The 13,481-nt window shown below is 38.5% G+C and overlaps 1 protein-coding gene across 1 annotated transcript in view; it reads left to right on the forward strand.

Moving 5' to 3' along the window:
- Positions 1 to 13,481, forward strand: part of LOC126184598 (E3 ubiquitin-protein ligase HERC2) — an 812,863-nt gene that overhangs the window by 502,860 nt on the left and 296,522 nt on the right. Inside the window, exon 54 of the mRNA XM_049927039.1 lies at positions 6,405 to 6,635. Coding sequence (XP_049782996.1) covers positions 6,405 to 6,635 — 231 coding nt within the window. The remainder of the gene's footprint in view (positions 1 to 6,404; positions 6,636 to 13,481) is intronic.

Below are 13,481 nucleotides of genomic sequence, written 5' to 3' on the forward strand. Positions count from 1 at the left end.
TTAATTGTGTGACAAACAAAATAAATCATATTAAACTGAATGTAACTGTTATCATTTGAATAAATTACAGTGGCAAGAACTGTTGTGGCGATACTACCAACAGATGCCAGTAGCTTGCGGGATGAGTGAAAGTTCGAGAATGGACTGAATTGTGGTTATGATCTTTTATTTCTGTGTTAGTTGTTTTTGTTACATAATATGTGACCTGCACCATTGAAGATAATGTAGTCTGTGTTTCACATTTGCTCAAGCACAGCACTATGGAGGAGTTCGAGGGGGAACAGTGATACCAGCTTGGCTGACAAATAGGGTGGGTGCAGGGAGTGGGGAGATGGTAGCAAATTACTTTGCGTTATCAACCATGGGAATCTACACCACATACCATACTTTGGCCTTTTATGAACATCTACCTTGTTTAACTGCAGTTTGCTTGAATCTGTTTATAGTCAGAATTGAATAGACTTTAAAATTGGACAAATACTCAATAATAGTGTTCATTTCTGCAGGAGATGGTAAAAGAGCAGATGGGGCCAGAGGTGTACTTTAGTGTTTCATGCTGCAATGTTGTTGATACTCACCATGGCATTTGACAAGAACTAAAGGGGGCGTGTCAGCTGCTGGTTCTATGCAGACAATATGTATGGAAGTGACAGACATTGTAACATTCTCCTGTCAGCATAGAAGTGAAATCCAATACATACTTGGAAAACAAAAACAGCTGTGCTTTCAGGCCCCACCATAACCACAACCTCAGAAATCACAACATATTCAGAAGAAGGTGCTCAACATTTGTTACAATGAAGACATAAATTTCACAGCTGTGCTATTAGGATGATGATGATGATGATGATGATGATAATGATGATGGTTAAAAATAATGATGTAACAGAAGTCAGGGTTAGTAAGCAGAAAACATAGAAAAAGAATGGTCCACAAAGTCATGTAAATCATTTCTGGTATTTGATGTCTCCTTGTATTATTAAAATATAGATAATCATTAAATGGCATAATTCGGAATAGATATAATGTGAACTTCTGATTAGTCAGAATATGTTAAAAATAAATATTTTGCTAGGAGCCTCTTAAAAGATGAGCATCGCCATACATTCAGGGTCATCTTGTACTTGGGTAAATACAGTTCTAATCAGTCTACATTACTTGTTCTATAGACTGATAATATGGAGATCCAGAAATATGTTGAACAAAACAGAAAAAGTATAGTATTCGTATTTTACACAGATATTCATACACTTCAATTTAATGATAATTCTATGCTTCCCGAGTTTTATAAAGTAATTCTTAGGCTATTATAGATAGAATGTTCAAAAAAAGGGTTTACGGCATTTATTTACACAGATTATGATAATTCCACTGAAGAGATGCTGAATTCAAATATTAGCTAGAACTCTCATATGTGTCATTATTAATAATGTGTACATAAGTTAGTATTGCCAAGAAATTTGTCTGTGTAATACGAAGAATAGAAGTAGTAAACCACTCATAGTACAACTGAGACTGTCAGCAGGAGACGGACATTTAATGATAATTCTATGCTTCCTGAGTTTTATAAAATAATTCTTAGGCTATTATAGATAGAATGTTCAAAAAAAGGGTTTACGGCATTTATTTACACAGATGATGATAATTCCACTGAAGAGATGCTGAATTCAAATATTAGCTAGAACTCTCATATGTGTCATTATTAATAATGTGTACATAAGTTAGTATTGACAAGAAATTTGTCTGTGTAATACGAAGAATAGAAGTAGTAAACCACTCATAGTACAACTGAGACTGTCAGCAGTAGACGGACATTTAAGACACACACACACACACACACACACACACACACACACACACACATTATGGTGCCACTGTTGTCTTGATCCTGGTAGTGCAGCCCGGTAAGTGGTTACACTTACTCCTTCCATTGTTTTTATTCCACCCAAGACATTCCAGTTCCACATTAGATCTATCAGTGGATTAGAAGCAGTTGAACACCAGTACATCCTCCAATTTCTTCTTCAACTTTTTTGGGTTTCTTACAGCATATTGAAAATATGTAAAATTTGAATAATAAGCAGCACTTTTATTCCTAGCAATGAGTTATTGGTTGGTAAACAGGATCTATTATTGACAACAAATTCTGTAAGGAATAAATACTTTATAAAAACTGGTAATTAGCATTTCTGGTTCTTTGGACAGGCTACTATGGGATGTTACTGAATTAGCACAGCAAATGAACTTGCTTTTAGGTTTGAAAATTAGATTGACTTGAGAAACTACCTCAAAATAAGTAATCAAATAAAGTTTTGGAATAAAAGCTACCTTTCATAATTTTGTGTCACCTGTGTGTGACAGCATTTAAATTTCAAATAAATATTTGTTCAGACTGTCACCAGCACTGTGGTATACTGTTACAACATACATTATTATCAAGTTTTTGTGTCATTAATGTAATTTTATCAACCTCAGCTACATGTGTTTAATAATATTTTTTTCATATTCTGGATGGATACTTCTTAGAGATTCTGAACTGTTTGCTTTCATATGGTATAATCCATTTATGAATAGTCATGAGTAAGCACTGATAGCAAATCACTTATGGGAAACACAATTTATCAGTCTTACTAGCGTTCAGAAACAGTGAACATTATAATATCAGCCATAGTAGAAATGTCTAAGTCATACTTTGGAAGCGAAAGTATATAAAACTTAGAGCTTTATGCTAATAATAATAATAATAATAATAATAATAATAATAATAATAAACAAAATGTTTGTGAATAACACAGTCTTCTTTAGTGAAACGTAACATGCTCTTCCTGTCTCATTCTGTCAATTTTTCTTCATAACACAATGTCTCAAACCCAATGCTCATAACATCCTAAATCAGAAATTATTGGACTGATATTTTCTCCTTTTAAGAGCAAAATATGTCTGTTAAAATTTAAATCTATGTCTGTATTCAGCAAATCTCTGTGAAGTTCTTGGAAGAGGGTACTTTCTGTTGTACCACATATTAGGGTTTCTTCCCATTCAATTTGCTTATGGAACATAGGAAGAATGATTGCTTTAATGCCTTTTGGGCTGCTGTCAGTAGCCTTGTCTTGTCTTTGTGGTCCCTTCAAGAGCATTTATGTGGGATTGTAGTATTATTTGTAGATGCCTCGTTTATTATTGATTTTTGCACTTTGTAAGTTGGCTGTCATGGAATAGTTGGCAATTAACCTTAAGCATCTACCAGTTCAGGTTTCTCAGAATCCTTCCATGATACTCTTTCATGGGTCAAACAGACCTGTGGGCCATTCCTGCTGCTCTTCTTTGTCTGTGTCCAATATCCCCTGTTAGTCCTGTTCAGTATGGCTCCCACACACTTGAACAATATTGTAGAATATCTCACATAATTGTTTATAAGCAATCTACTTGTTATCCTACAATTGAACCAAAGTCTGCCATGTGCTTTACCTCCAACTTGCCCTATATGGTCATTCCATTTAATATCCCTTCAAACAGTTATGTACAGAAATTTACACTGATTGGCCAGAACATTGTGACCACATACCTAATAGCTGGTATATCTACCTTTGGCACAAATAACAGTGGTGATGCAGTGAGTCCTTGGTAGGTTGCTGTACAGAGTTGGCACCAAATCTGCACACACATCATCAGGTCCCATAAATTCCAATGGGGGTGGGAGGGGGATGAGCTCTGATGCTACGTTCAATCATATACCAGATATGGTAGATCGGGTTCTGATCTGGTGAGTTGGGGGGCCAGGACATCAATGGGAACTCGCCACTATGTTTCTCGAACCACTCCATCAAACTCCTGGTCTTGTGACATTGCACATTATCTTGTTGAAAAATGCCACTCCATTTGGGAAACACGATTGTCATGAAGGCGTGTATTTGGTCTACAACCAGTGTTCGATACTCCTTGGCCATCATGGTGCCTTGCACAAGCTCCATTGGGCCCATGGATGCCCAGAGCAAAATAGAGACACTGCCAGCTAGCCTCCACCCTGCAGTACAGGTGTCAATGAGCTGTTTTCCTGGAAGATGATGGATTCGTGCCCACCCATAAGCATGATGAAGAAGGTATCAGGATTCATCAGACCATTCAACACTCTGCCACTGTGCCAACGTCACTGCCGATACTCACATATCCTTTCAGTAGTAGTTGACGATGTTGTGGTGTTAACATTGGCACATCGGCTGTGGAGGCCCATCATTAGGAGTGCTGGGTGCACTGTGTGTTCAGACACACATGCACTCTGCCCAGTTCCACCACAGTTTGCTTTCTGTCCTGTTTTACCAATCTGCCTAGCCTACGAGGTCCACAACTGTAATGAGGGGTGACCACCCAACCCCACAATGTCTGGATGTTGTTTCACCTTGGTTTTGCCACATGTTGAAGACACCACAGCAGTCTTTAAACATGTGACAAGTCTTGCAGTTTCTGAGTTTCTCATGCTGAGCCTCCAGGCCATCACAATGCCCTCGGTCAAACTCAGATAAATCATGCACCTTTCCCATTCTACACACGGACACCACACTCACTGATACCATGCACCATGCTTGTGTCTGACTAGCATTCATTCCTCACCATGTGATGCTGCTAACACCTGGATGGGTTTATACTGATAGTAGATCGGTGGTCATAATGTTCTGGCTGATCAGTGTGTATTAATTGATTCATTCCAGGTAGGACTCTCACTGATATTGTTGTCACTGGATACTATGTTTTCTTTTTGTATTTTGCGAAGTGCAAAGTTTTACATTTCTGAACATTTAAAGCAAGTTGGGAGTTTTTGCACAACTTCTAAATCTTATCTGATGTGACAATATTTTGCAGATTTTTTCAGGCAATACTTCACAATAGAAATTAAGAGGCAAATGATATGGCAAGTTGTGTTGCCCACTTTTGGGAACATAGCTTGTCATTTTGACATTAATTTTGATAGAAATCTCCAGCAAGCAGAATATATACTGTGTGTTTTTTTTATAAATATTATGGTTTAAATAGGTACTGAAGGTTGTTCAACAAGACATGCTTGGTTTGCACAGAACATGTGAAATCATGATTTTGATGTTTTCCTGTCTAATGAGAAACAATTTTGTGAAACAGCAAATAATTCTACACAGAATTTAAATTCTTTTGTGGCTTAAAAATATATAAAAGAATTAGTGATATTATAATGTACTTGATTCTGTGTATTTATATTTGTCTGATTTAGATTCAGCACCTACTGAATATTCTTCAAGCAGTATGATGTTCATACACTATTTCACAGTCAGTTTGTTTGTATTATCTAAAGAGAAAGAAGAAAGTATAAGTTTAAGTACACAGACAGGAAAAGAAAGTACCAATCTAAATAACCTAAGAACTTTTTTTCCACAAAGCAGTTTTCTACTACACCAAGCAAGGGCATCTAAATCTCCTGCAGCTCCCTTTTTGCTGTTGCTTCATGACACATGATCCATTATTACTCCAGCAGCTAATTCCCATGAAAAATATTTTGGAACATGAATCCACCATAAATTTATAATGGTATCCAGCTGTAGTTTTAGATAAAGACTGCAGAAACATATCACTGGTGCACTGATATGCACAGATAAGTCTTCAAATCCTATCGTAAAGCACATCTGATTGGTCAGTAGTTGGAAACTGCACTTGCTTCTAAATACCACTCAAAACAAACTTTATTGGTTTAAATGTACATAAATTTATATCAGTTTGTTATAAATGTGGAAGTGTGCCTTTTTCCATGTCTGTTTAACAGAAGTAAGATGCTAATTTAAATCCTGCAACATTTGACATACGTACACCATGTGCATAGCATCACAGGTCAGTATATTTGTTCTGTGGGTTCTCACAATAACGTTTCTTCATATTGATGTTTCAAGCACTATAGTGAACTGGCATGTCTTCCTTTATATATGTCAGGTGTATTCTAAGTTTGAACATAAAATCTTTGTACATGATTTTATACTCTTTTTCATATGTGTGTATGTATGTGTGTATGTATGTATGCCACATTGTGGGTTCCACAGAGTGGCTAAGCATCAGCATATTCAAGACACAAATTTTGTATTGTTATAATATTATGATTTCCCTTCTAATTTAGAACTTGGTGTAGTATGCTGTATTCTCATTTAATACTAGTCACAGATAATTTTTGCCTTGAAAATATCTTAGATTAAAAACAACTCTTTGCAAATAATATTGATTGTAAACTGAACCACTTGACTTGGCTTGCTAAAGAAAATATTATTGATCCATTTATGTGTCTCAGAGCTGCCATGCTTTATATTTTATGTCCATGCTTTTTGTTTTAAGTTATACATTAATTAATTTTAGAAGTTTAGTGTCCTTATATTGCTTTGATTATCTTTATGTAGGTGTTCTCCTGGGGCGAAGGAGAAGATGGCAAACTAGGACATGGAAACAAACTAACATTGGACAAACCTCATCTCATTAAAAGATTGAAATCAAAGAGAATCCGTGATATAGCATGTGGAAGCTCTCACAGTGCAGCGATAACTTCAAATGGAGAATTGTACACCTGGGGGTTAGGGGAATATGGTCGACTGGGACACGGAGATAATGTTACTCAGTTGAAACCAAAAGTGGTAAGTAAAATAAAAAACATGGATTACTGTCAATTCAGCATACTATACTCCCACTGATGTATAAAATATGAACATTTTCAAATAGACATGGAACTAAAGGAATCATGGCATCAAGAGAAATGTGAATTGGTGAGTATCTTGTAGGTGTTTTCTAAATCTTAATTTTGTAGAAAAGTTCTGGTAGTGTATAAATACTTTTCTATTAGAGGAGAACACTCACTGAAAAGCAGGAGCATTGAGTCGTCAGTAGATGCACACAAAAGAAAGAGAAAACACAGAAAACACACACACACACACACACACACACACACACACACACACACACCTGTACCCTGCAGGTTGGACAATAGGGGGATAGGTTGTGGTGGGGAAGTGTCAGGTATGTTGGGTTAGAGAGAGAGAGAAGTGGGAGGTAGGAAGAGGGAATGGGGGTGGGTTGCTAGTAGCTTGGATGGAGCCAGCTGGTTTGCCGACTAGGAATGTACTCAAAGTACCCTCCGCCACACACCATCAGGTGGCTAGCAGAGTATGGATGTAGATGTAGATGTAGATAAATGTGGGAGGAGGGATGCAGGTACATGGGCTGGGCATTCGATGCATGGTTGCCATAGTCGGTGAGGAGTGGCTCATGCTTAAGGTGACTTGGGGATATGAATTGAGAGTGGGTGATGAGATAGAGGAAGGGGAAACAGTTGGGAGGAGGGTGTGAGTGCAGTGGGTTAATGGAGATTGAGGGCAGGATGATTATGGAAACGGATGATGTGTTGTAAAGATAACTCCTATCTCCATATTTCAGAGAAGCTGATGGTGGAGGGAAGGACTAAATTGCTTGGGTTGTGAAGCAGCCATTGAAATTGAGCATGTTGTGTCCAGTTGCATGTTGTGTCACCATGTGGTCAACTTTGTTCTTGATAACAATTTGGCAGAGGCATTCGGGTGGACTGTGCTAGAGTAGTCTGTGCAGTTGCAATGACCACTGTGTCCAGATGGCTCAATGGTCAAAGCATCTGCCCAGTAAGCAGGAGAAACAGTTTCAAATCCCAGTCCGACACACATTTTCAGCTTTTCCCATTGATATAAATCGATGCCCACTAGCAGCTACATGTTGTAAATCTTTTGTGTCTTGACTGCTAATTGCAGCCAGATCAAAATCATGTCTGGTCTTTTGGACATGTCCAAAAGAACAGACACCACACATATATTTAAGAATTTGTTCACTGATTCTAGAGTCATACACATTCTGGGTGATAGTGTCACGAATCACGGTAGGACAGTAATATCTATCACATTCATGCTTAAACTTGCAATGCCTGGTCATGCCTTGTAAATCCACTGCCCACTGTTTTTTAGTTTGACGAGACTGTCAACGTAAATGAAAGAACTTGTAACGAGCAACAGCCATGTTCACTTGTTCATCAAAGTATGAAGGCAAGCTGAAAAGTAATGCCTCCCAGTTTTTTCTGTGACAACTCTGAAAGCTTTTTAAATAAAACAAATGTTATGAACATTCTGTATCTGTATTCTTCATGTCTACATATTTATTTCTCAACATAGTCACCCTGGCAAAGAACACATTTCTCCCAATGAGAGACCAGTTTGTTGGTACAATCGCTGTAGAATTGACTTTGTTGATGGAACTACAACCTCATCTTTGCTTGCACTGCTCCATCATTGTCAAAGTGAAGGCCTCAAAGGTGTTCTTTAAGTTTTGGAAACAGATGAAAATCGGATGGGGCCAAGTGGGGACTGTTCGGAGGATAATAAATGACAGTGAAAGCAAGGCGTCAGATTGTTGCAGATGTCGCAATACTCATGTGTGGTTTGGCCTTGTCACACCAAAGGAGAGGGTGCTCCATGTGTGGTCAAACTCTTTGATTCAAAACTCGATCACAGCAAGCTGCTTCTTGTGCACCAACACAGTTACACTACACACTACAATTCAGAGACCTCTAGTGTCAGAAGACTGTATATATGTAGACATGTCAAATAAAGATGTAGACTGTTGATAATGTTTGTTTTATTATAAAAGCTTTAAGAGCTTTCACATAAAAAATTGGAAGCATTGCTTTTCAGTATATTTTCAGTATGTGGTGCCCCACAGCTCTCATATATTTCAAAAATTTCATTTTTTCACCATGAACTGCTGGTAAAATTTATAGAACCAATTTCAGTTGTATTACCATCACCAAAAGTATTCACAGCATCATGTTAGGTGAAATATAAAATTGTTATTGTCAGGTGCTAAAACCATGAATAAGACACTGTCATCACATCATAAATATAAATTATGTCATCAGCCTACAAAAACTGTGCTAGGGACTGTACACATTTGTGTTAAAAATGTGCATTAACACTACAGAGTCATACCATGGAGAGTCTCCCAGCAGCTCAAAGCAATAATACAAAATTTTTCAAATTACTTTCCAGCACACCCTATTATTTGTCTAATGCAGCAATCGAGACCTCATAATCTACACTTTCAGAGTGGGCAGTGGGAAAACATTTACAAGCCAGCCTGTATACTGTGACACCTACTGCAGCCAAGAAGTGAGGTTTGCTATCAGTACCTGAATACGATGTACAGTGAAATGGGTGTCGAGCTGAGCCTCTTATTCAAACCAGTCTTCTTCCTGTGTGTCGAATACCTGGGACTATGGTGGACAGACAGGTGATACTTGTGGCATGGCACTGCTTTCGGGGCAGTAAAAGCTGCCACTGAACCTCATTTGGAGTTGCATCATCCTAGTTAGGAGTTGCTGTATTTGCTGGGCCTGCATCTGAATAGCTTGGCTCAAGACAGTTCCTGCTGTACACTGGCCATGATTCGACACAGAGTAGACACAGAAAGGCAACGAAATATCGCAGGAGGTGTAAAGAATGTCTTGATTATAAATCACAAACAATAATATGCAAAAAGCAGCCTCTGGATCAGAAAACAATGAAAATAGCAAGTTGCAGGTCAAAATGTTCTGAAATACAAGAAAGTTAGGAAACAAACAATGTGGTGCACAAGCATGACACGTGTTCAAGAATCTGCAGGAAATACACTATCTTTGTTGCTGTAGTGTTGCCATCAGCAAGGAACCAAGCCTAAAAAATAGACAAATTAAAGACCAGCATGAGCTCCAGCATTGTTGTATACTGTAGCATTGCAGGGGTTCTAGAGGCAGAAACTGAAGAATGAGAGATACATCATCATTTACTTAACTCTAGAGTCCAGTAGTCACTGATAGAGAAAGAGGTAGCGCACTAGCAGGCTGATGTCACAAGACTGAAGCATTGATGGTAGCATGCCATGACCTCTTATTCACTTCGATTCTGGTGCTGCCTGTGCCAGCTGAGGAGGGCATGTCCATTGTGGGGTCATCAGTTGGCAGCCATGTTTGAATTGTGGCTGTTTCTACCACAGCGTTCGTAACATCTGATGCCAACCTGTGAATGATGAGGGGACACTCTGTCTTGGTGTCTGTTGCAAATGACACCACACCTAATCCATGTATATCCCTTCCAGCTGCTAGTCACCCACACCCAATCCTCCCCTCTACCTCCTGCCTCCCTCCCCCTCTAACACACCACACCTGACACTACCCCACCACAAACTCGTTCACCTAATGAAATGCAGCACTGACACCGTTCATCCATCCGGCACCATATAGGTGTGGGTATTCTTTTGTGTGTGTGTGTGTGTGTGTGTGTGTGTGTGTGTGTCAATGCGTGCACGCTTCTGGGGGGGAAGGGGGGGGGGGGCATGTATTTTACTCTAGCACGAAAAATGATTACTCCAAAAGCTAGGAAGTTTTATTTTTGATGTGCATGCTTGTCATGATATTTCTTAGGTCTTCAACTTTCAAACTGTTAACTCCTTCCTCACCTATCAAAATGGACTTAAAGAAAAGGAAAACATAAATTCAGGAGAGTTAGTTGATTACTTACTTACATATTCTTGTGTTCCACGGGTCATAATTGTGGAATGAGTCAGTTTTCAATTATAATACCTCCATCGATTTTGTGACACACTAAGGCCGCATGATGGCTGGTGTAAATAATTTCTCTTTCTGGTAATATACCTATGAATGTCTCCATTGTTTTTGAACTGTGGTGATTGTTGACAACACGCTTCATGAGGGAGACTGTCAGGCTGCTGTCAGTATTCTAACTATTTAAAGAGATATCTACAAGAGTTTCTAGAGTGGACAACATGTGTTACCCTTGTTACATGCTTCTGTACAAGAAAAACTTTCTCCTTATAGGGAGAATTGTGCTAAAATATGATGCCATAAGATGTTAACGAATTTATGTCACCAAGATTGTTTTGAGTATGCTGCAGAAGTTTCACTGGGTAGCCTATATACATCCTCTACACAGTCCCAAGTTCTCCCCATGTGGTTTTCAAATTTATGGTGAACTGAAGAAAGATATTTGTGACTGTCAGTGTTCCTTTGGTTGAAGAGGTGCAGGCCTGAGTACAATCATGGTTCCATAAGCAACCACAAACATTTTTCCATGGAGGCAATGACCTTCTTATCTCACAATGGGATAAATATTTTAACATTTATGGTGATTACTTTTGAAATAATAAAGTGTGTATTTACTTTTCTTCTGTCTGTTTTGTTTTCATTTGACTACCCCATATACAAGTAAATATATATTAGATACATATGTGTAATTTGAAACTGGCACTCATAAAGTCATCTACAGAATTGAAGCAGTGTTTCTATAACACCACTTTTTGCATGAAATTTGTAGACTACAAAAGATTATCTGGCAACTTGTTTCACCTAAGTACTCTCCTGTGCATAATCCTGGTATGCCCTTTCTTGCCAATTGTGTGAATCTTATTTACATCATGAGTGTCATGTTTTTGTACATTACATGTCTAGTTCCATAGGGCCAAACTGAAGAACAAGTACGCATGGTCATTGTATGGGTCAGTATGTGAAATGACAGCAGAAAACTTAATAGTAGATAAAATCAACAATATAATGCAGGGATCAGCTTCATTTGTTTCTCTCCAGGACCCCCCCCCCCCCCCCCCATAGAATAGGAGAAGTTTGGACACTTTCTGAATGGGGAGAGTTATCCCAGAGTATAATGCTGTGTATCACTTATTGCAGATATTGTTCTAGTGGTAAATCCAGTTGCAAATCATATGCCAGTTCTGTGTGATAGAAGTGGCACTTTTAGAAACTGAGTCTTTCTATGATTTAGTATCAATTTATTTTCTGTTAGCTATGAGCTTAATCTTGAATTGCACTCTTTGATACATTGACTATGTTGCACATCCTTCACTACCAAGCTAGTGTTATCACCAGACAGATATATTTTACAATCACCTGTCACGTTAGAAGACATGAAACTGCAGTAGTTTCATCACTGACCTTTGAGGCAACGCCCCCCTCCCCACCACTACCACTACCACCCCCCCCCCCCCTCCCCCAACACACACACTTAACCATGCCCCATGAAAAGCAACTTTCAAAGAACATGAGAAATGTGTTGAAGAAAACATCATGGTCTGAAAGTCCACTTAACCTTTTACTGATGGAATGCTCCTCTAATAATGAAAAATCAGCAGAAATGTTGTCGATAATTGTGCCACTATTCCCCTGCTCTCTGGTTGGAAAGAATACAGTCTGCATCAGATGATATAAATTTAGATCTTCCAACATTGCACAATCACTTGTAAAATACCACATAAACTATTTTTTGGAACTTTCTAAAAAGTGAACCAAGAACTCTCTCGAGCTTGAAGAAAATGTCCTGAAATCAGAGTTGGGTGTCTATAGATAATTATAATGAAAAGTTTAGTTTGACTAAATTCAGCTGCTCCAGCCCAACATGTTCAGTGCAGTGCTTTGATATGTCATTACATTCAAATGGAATACTGTTTTTCATGTACATGGCCACACTCTCACTCCACAAAGAGGTCGTTGAAAAATAGCCAACTACTCTGTGTGTTAGTATAGGAAGCCTCTGGATTGCCACATTGTTTAAGTGTTGGTGTCGTATACCAGTTATGTCAAGAGTTTTCATTTACAAACAGTTCACAAACTTTGTCTCTAATACTTCTTACATTTTGCTGAAATATGCTAATTCCTTCATTACTTAAATACGTGAACTTTTTTGAATGTGGTTCCCTTGTTAGAGAGACTTCCTTAAGGATCGATAACTATCATCTAACTTCAGCCTTAAAAATGTGCAGCTGTAACACCAATTATTACAGGAATTTTCCCATGAGTGACACCACCACCTCTCACTAAACTGGCACCATATAATATTGACCAGTATTCCCTTCCCACATCTTTGCGGTGGAAACCATGCCTTGTGAAACCTGAGCTATTGAGACTCAACTAGCATCACTGCAATGTGAGCCATATCCCTCTATCAGTTGTGCCTTCTCAAGCCTTACATTAATATGCCTATCAGCTGTATCAAGATGAGGGTGACCATAACTCTGAAACAGCTGCATGAGATGCACATTTTTGCCCCCAATTTTTCTTTTTTCAGGTCACCACCTATGTCACATTCCCTGTTCCTATCAAGAGTATTTCCAAATTTCCAACTTCACCCACAATCACTATCTGGTCCTCTTTTGTACATAACTTTCCTGTGTCATGTCATGAGTTACCAGAGCTAACCCTGCACTAGGATTCCCAATGCTTGTGACCTGGTACTCACTCCCCAGCATTTCTTGCAACTGTTGACCTACACATCTGCCACCAAAACTACATAACAGCAGAACCTTTTCTTTCTGTTTTAATTTACAACTGACTAAGGCTTCTTAATTGTTGATGTCTGCTGCATGTTTCTCACACCTACAGCAACAAGAAACTCCTCTCCTCTAAA

The sequence above is a fragment of the Schistocerca cancellata genome, chromosome 4 (genome assembly GCF_023864275.1).
Source record: "Schistocerca cancellata isolate TAMUIC-IGC-003103 chromosome 4, iqSchCanc2.1, whole genome shotgun sequence".
Lineage (NCBI taxonomy): Eukaryota > Metazoa > Arthropoda > Insecta > Orthoptera > Acrididae > Schistocerca > Schistocerca cancellata.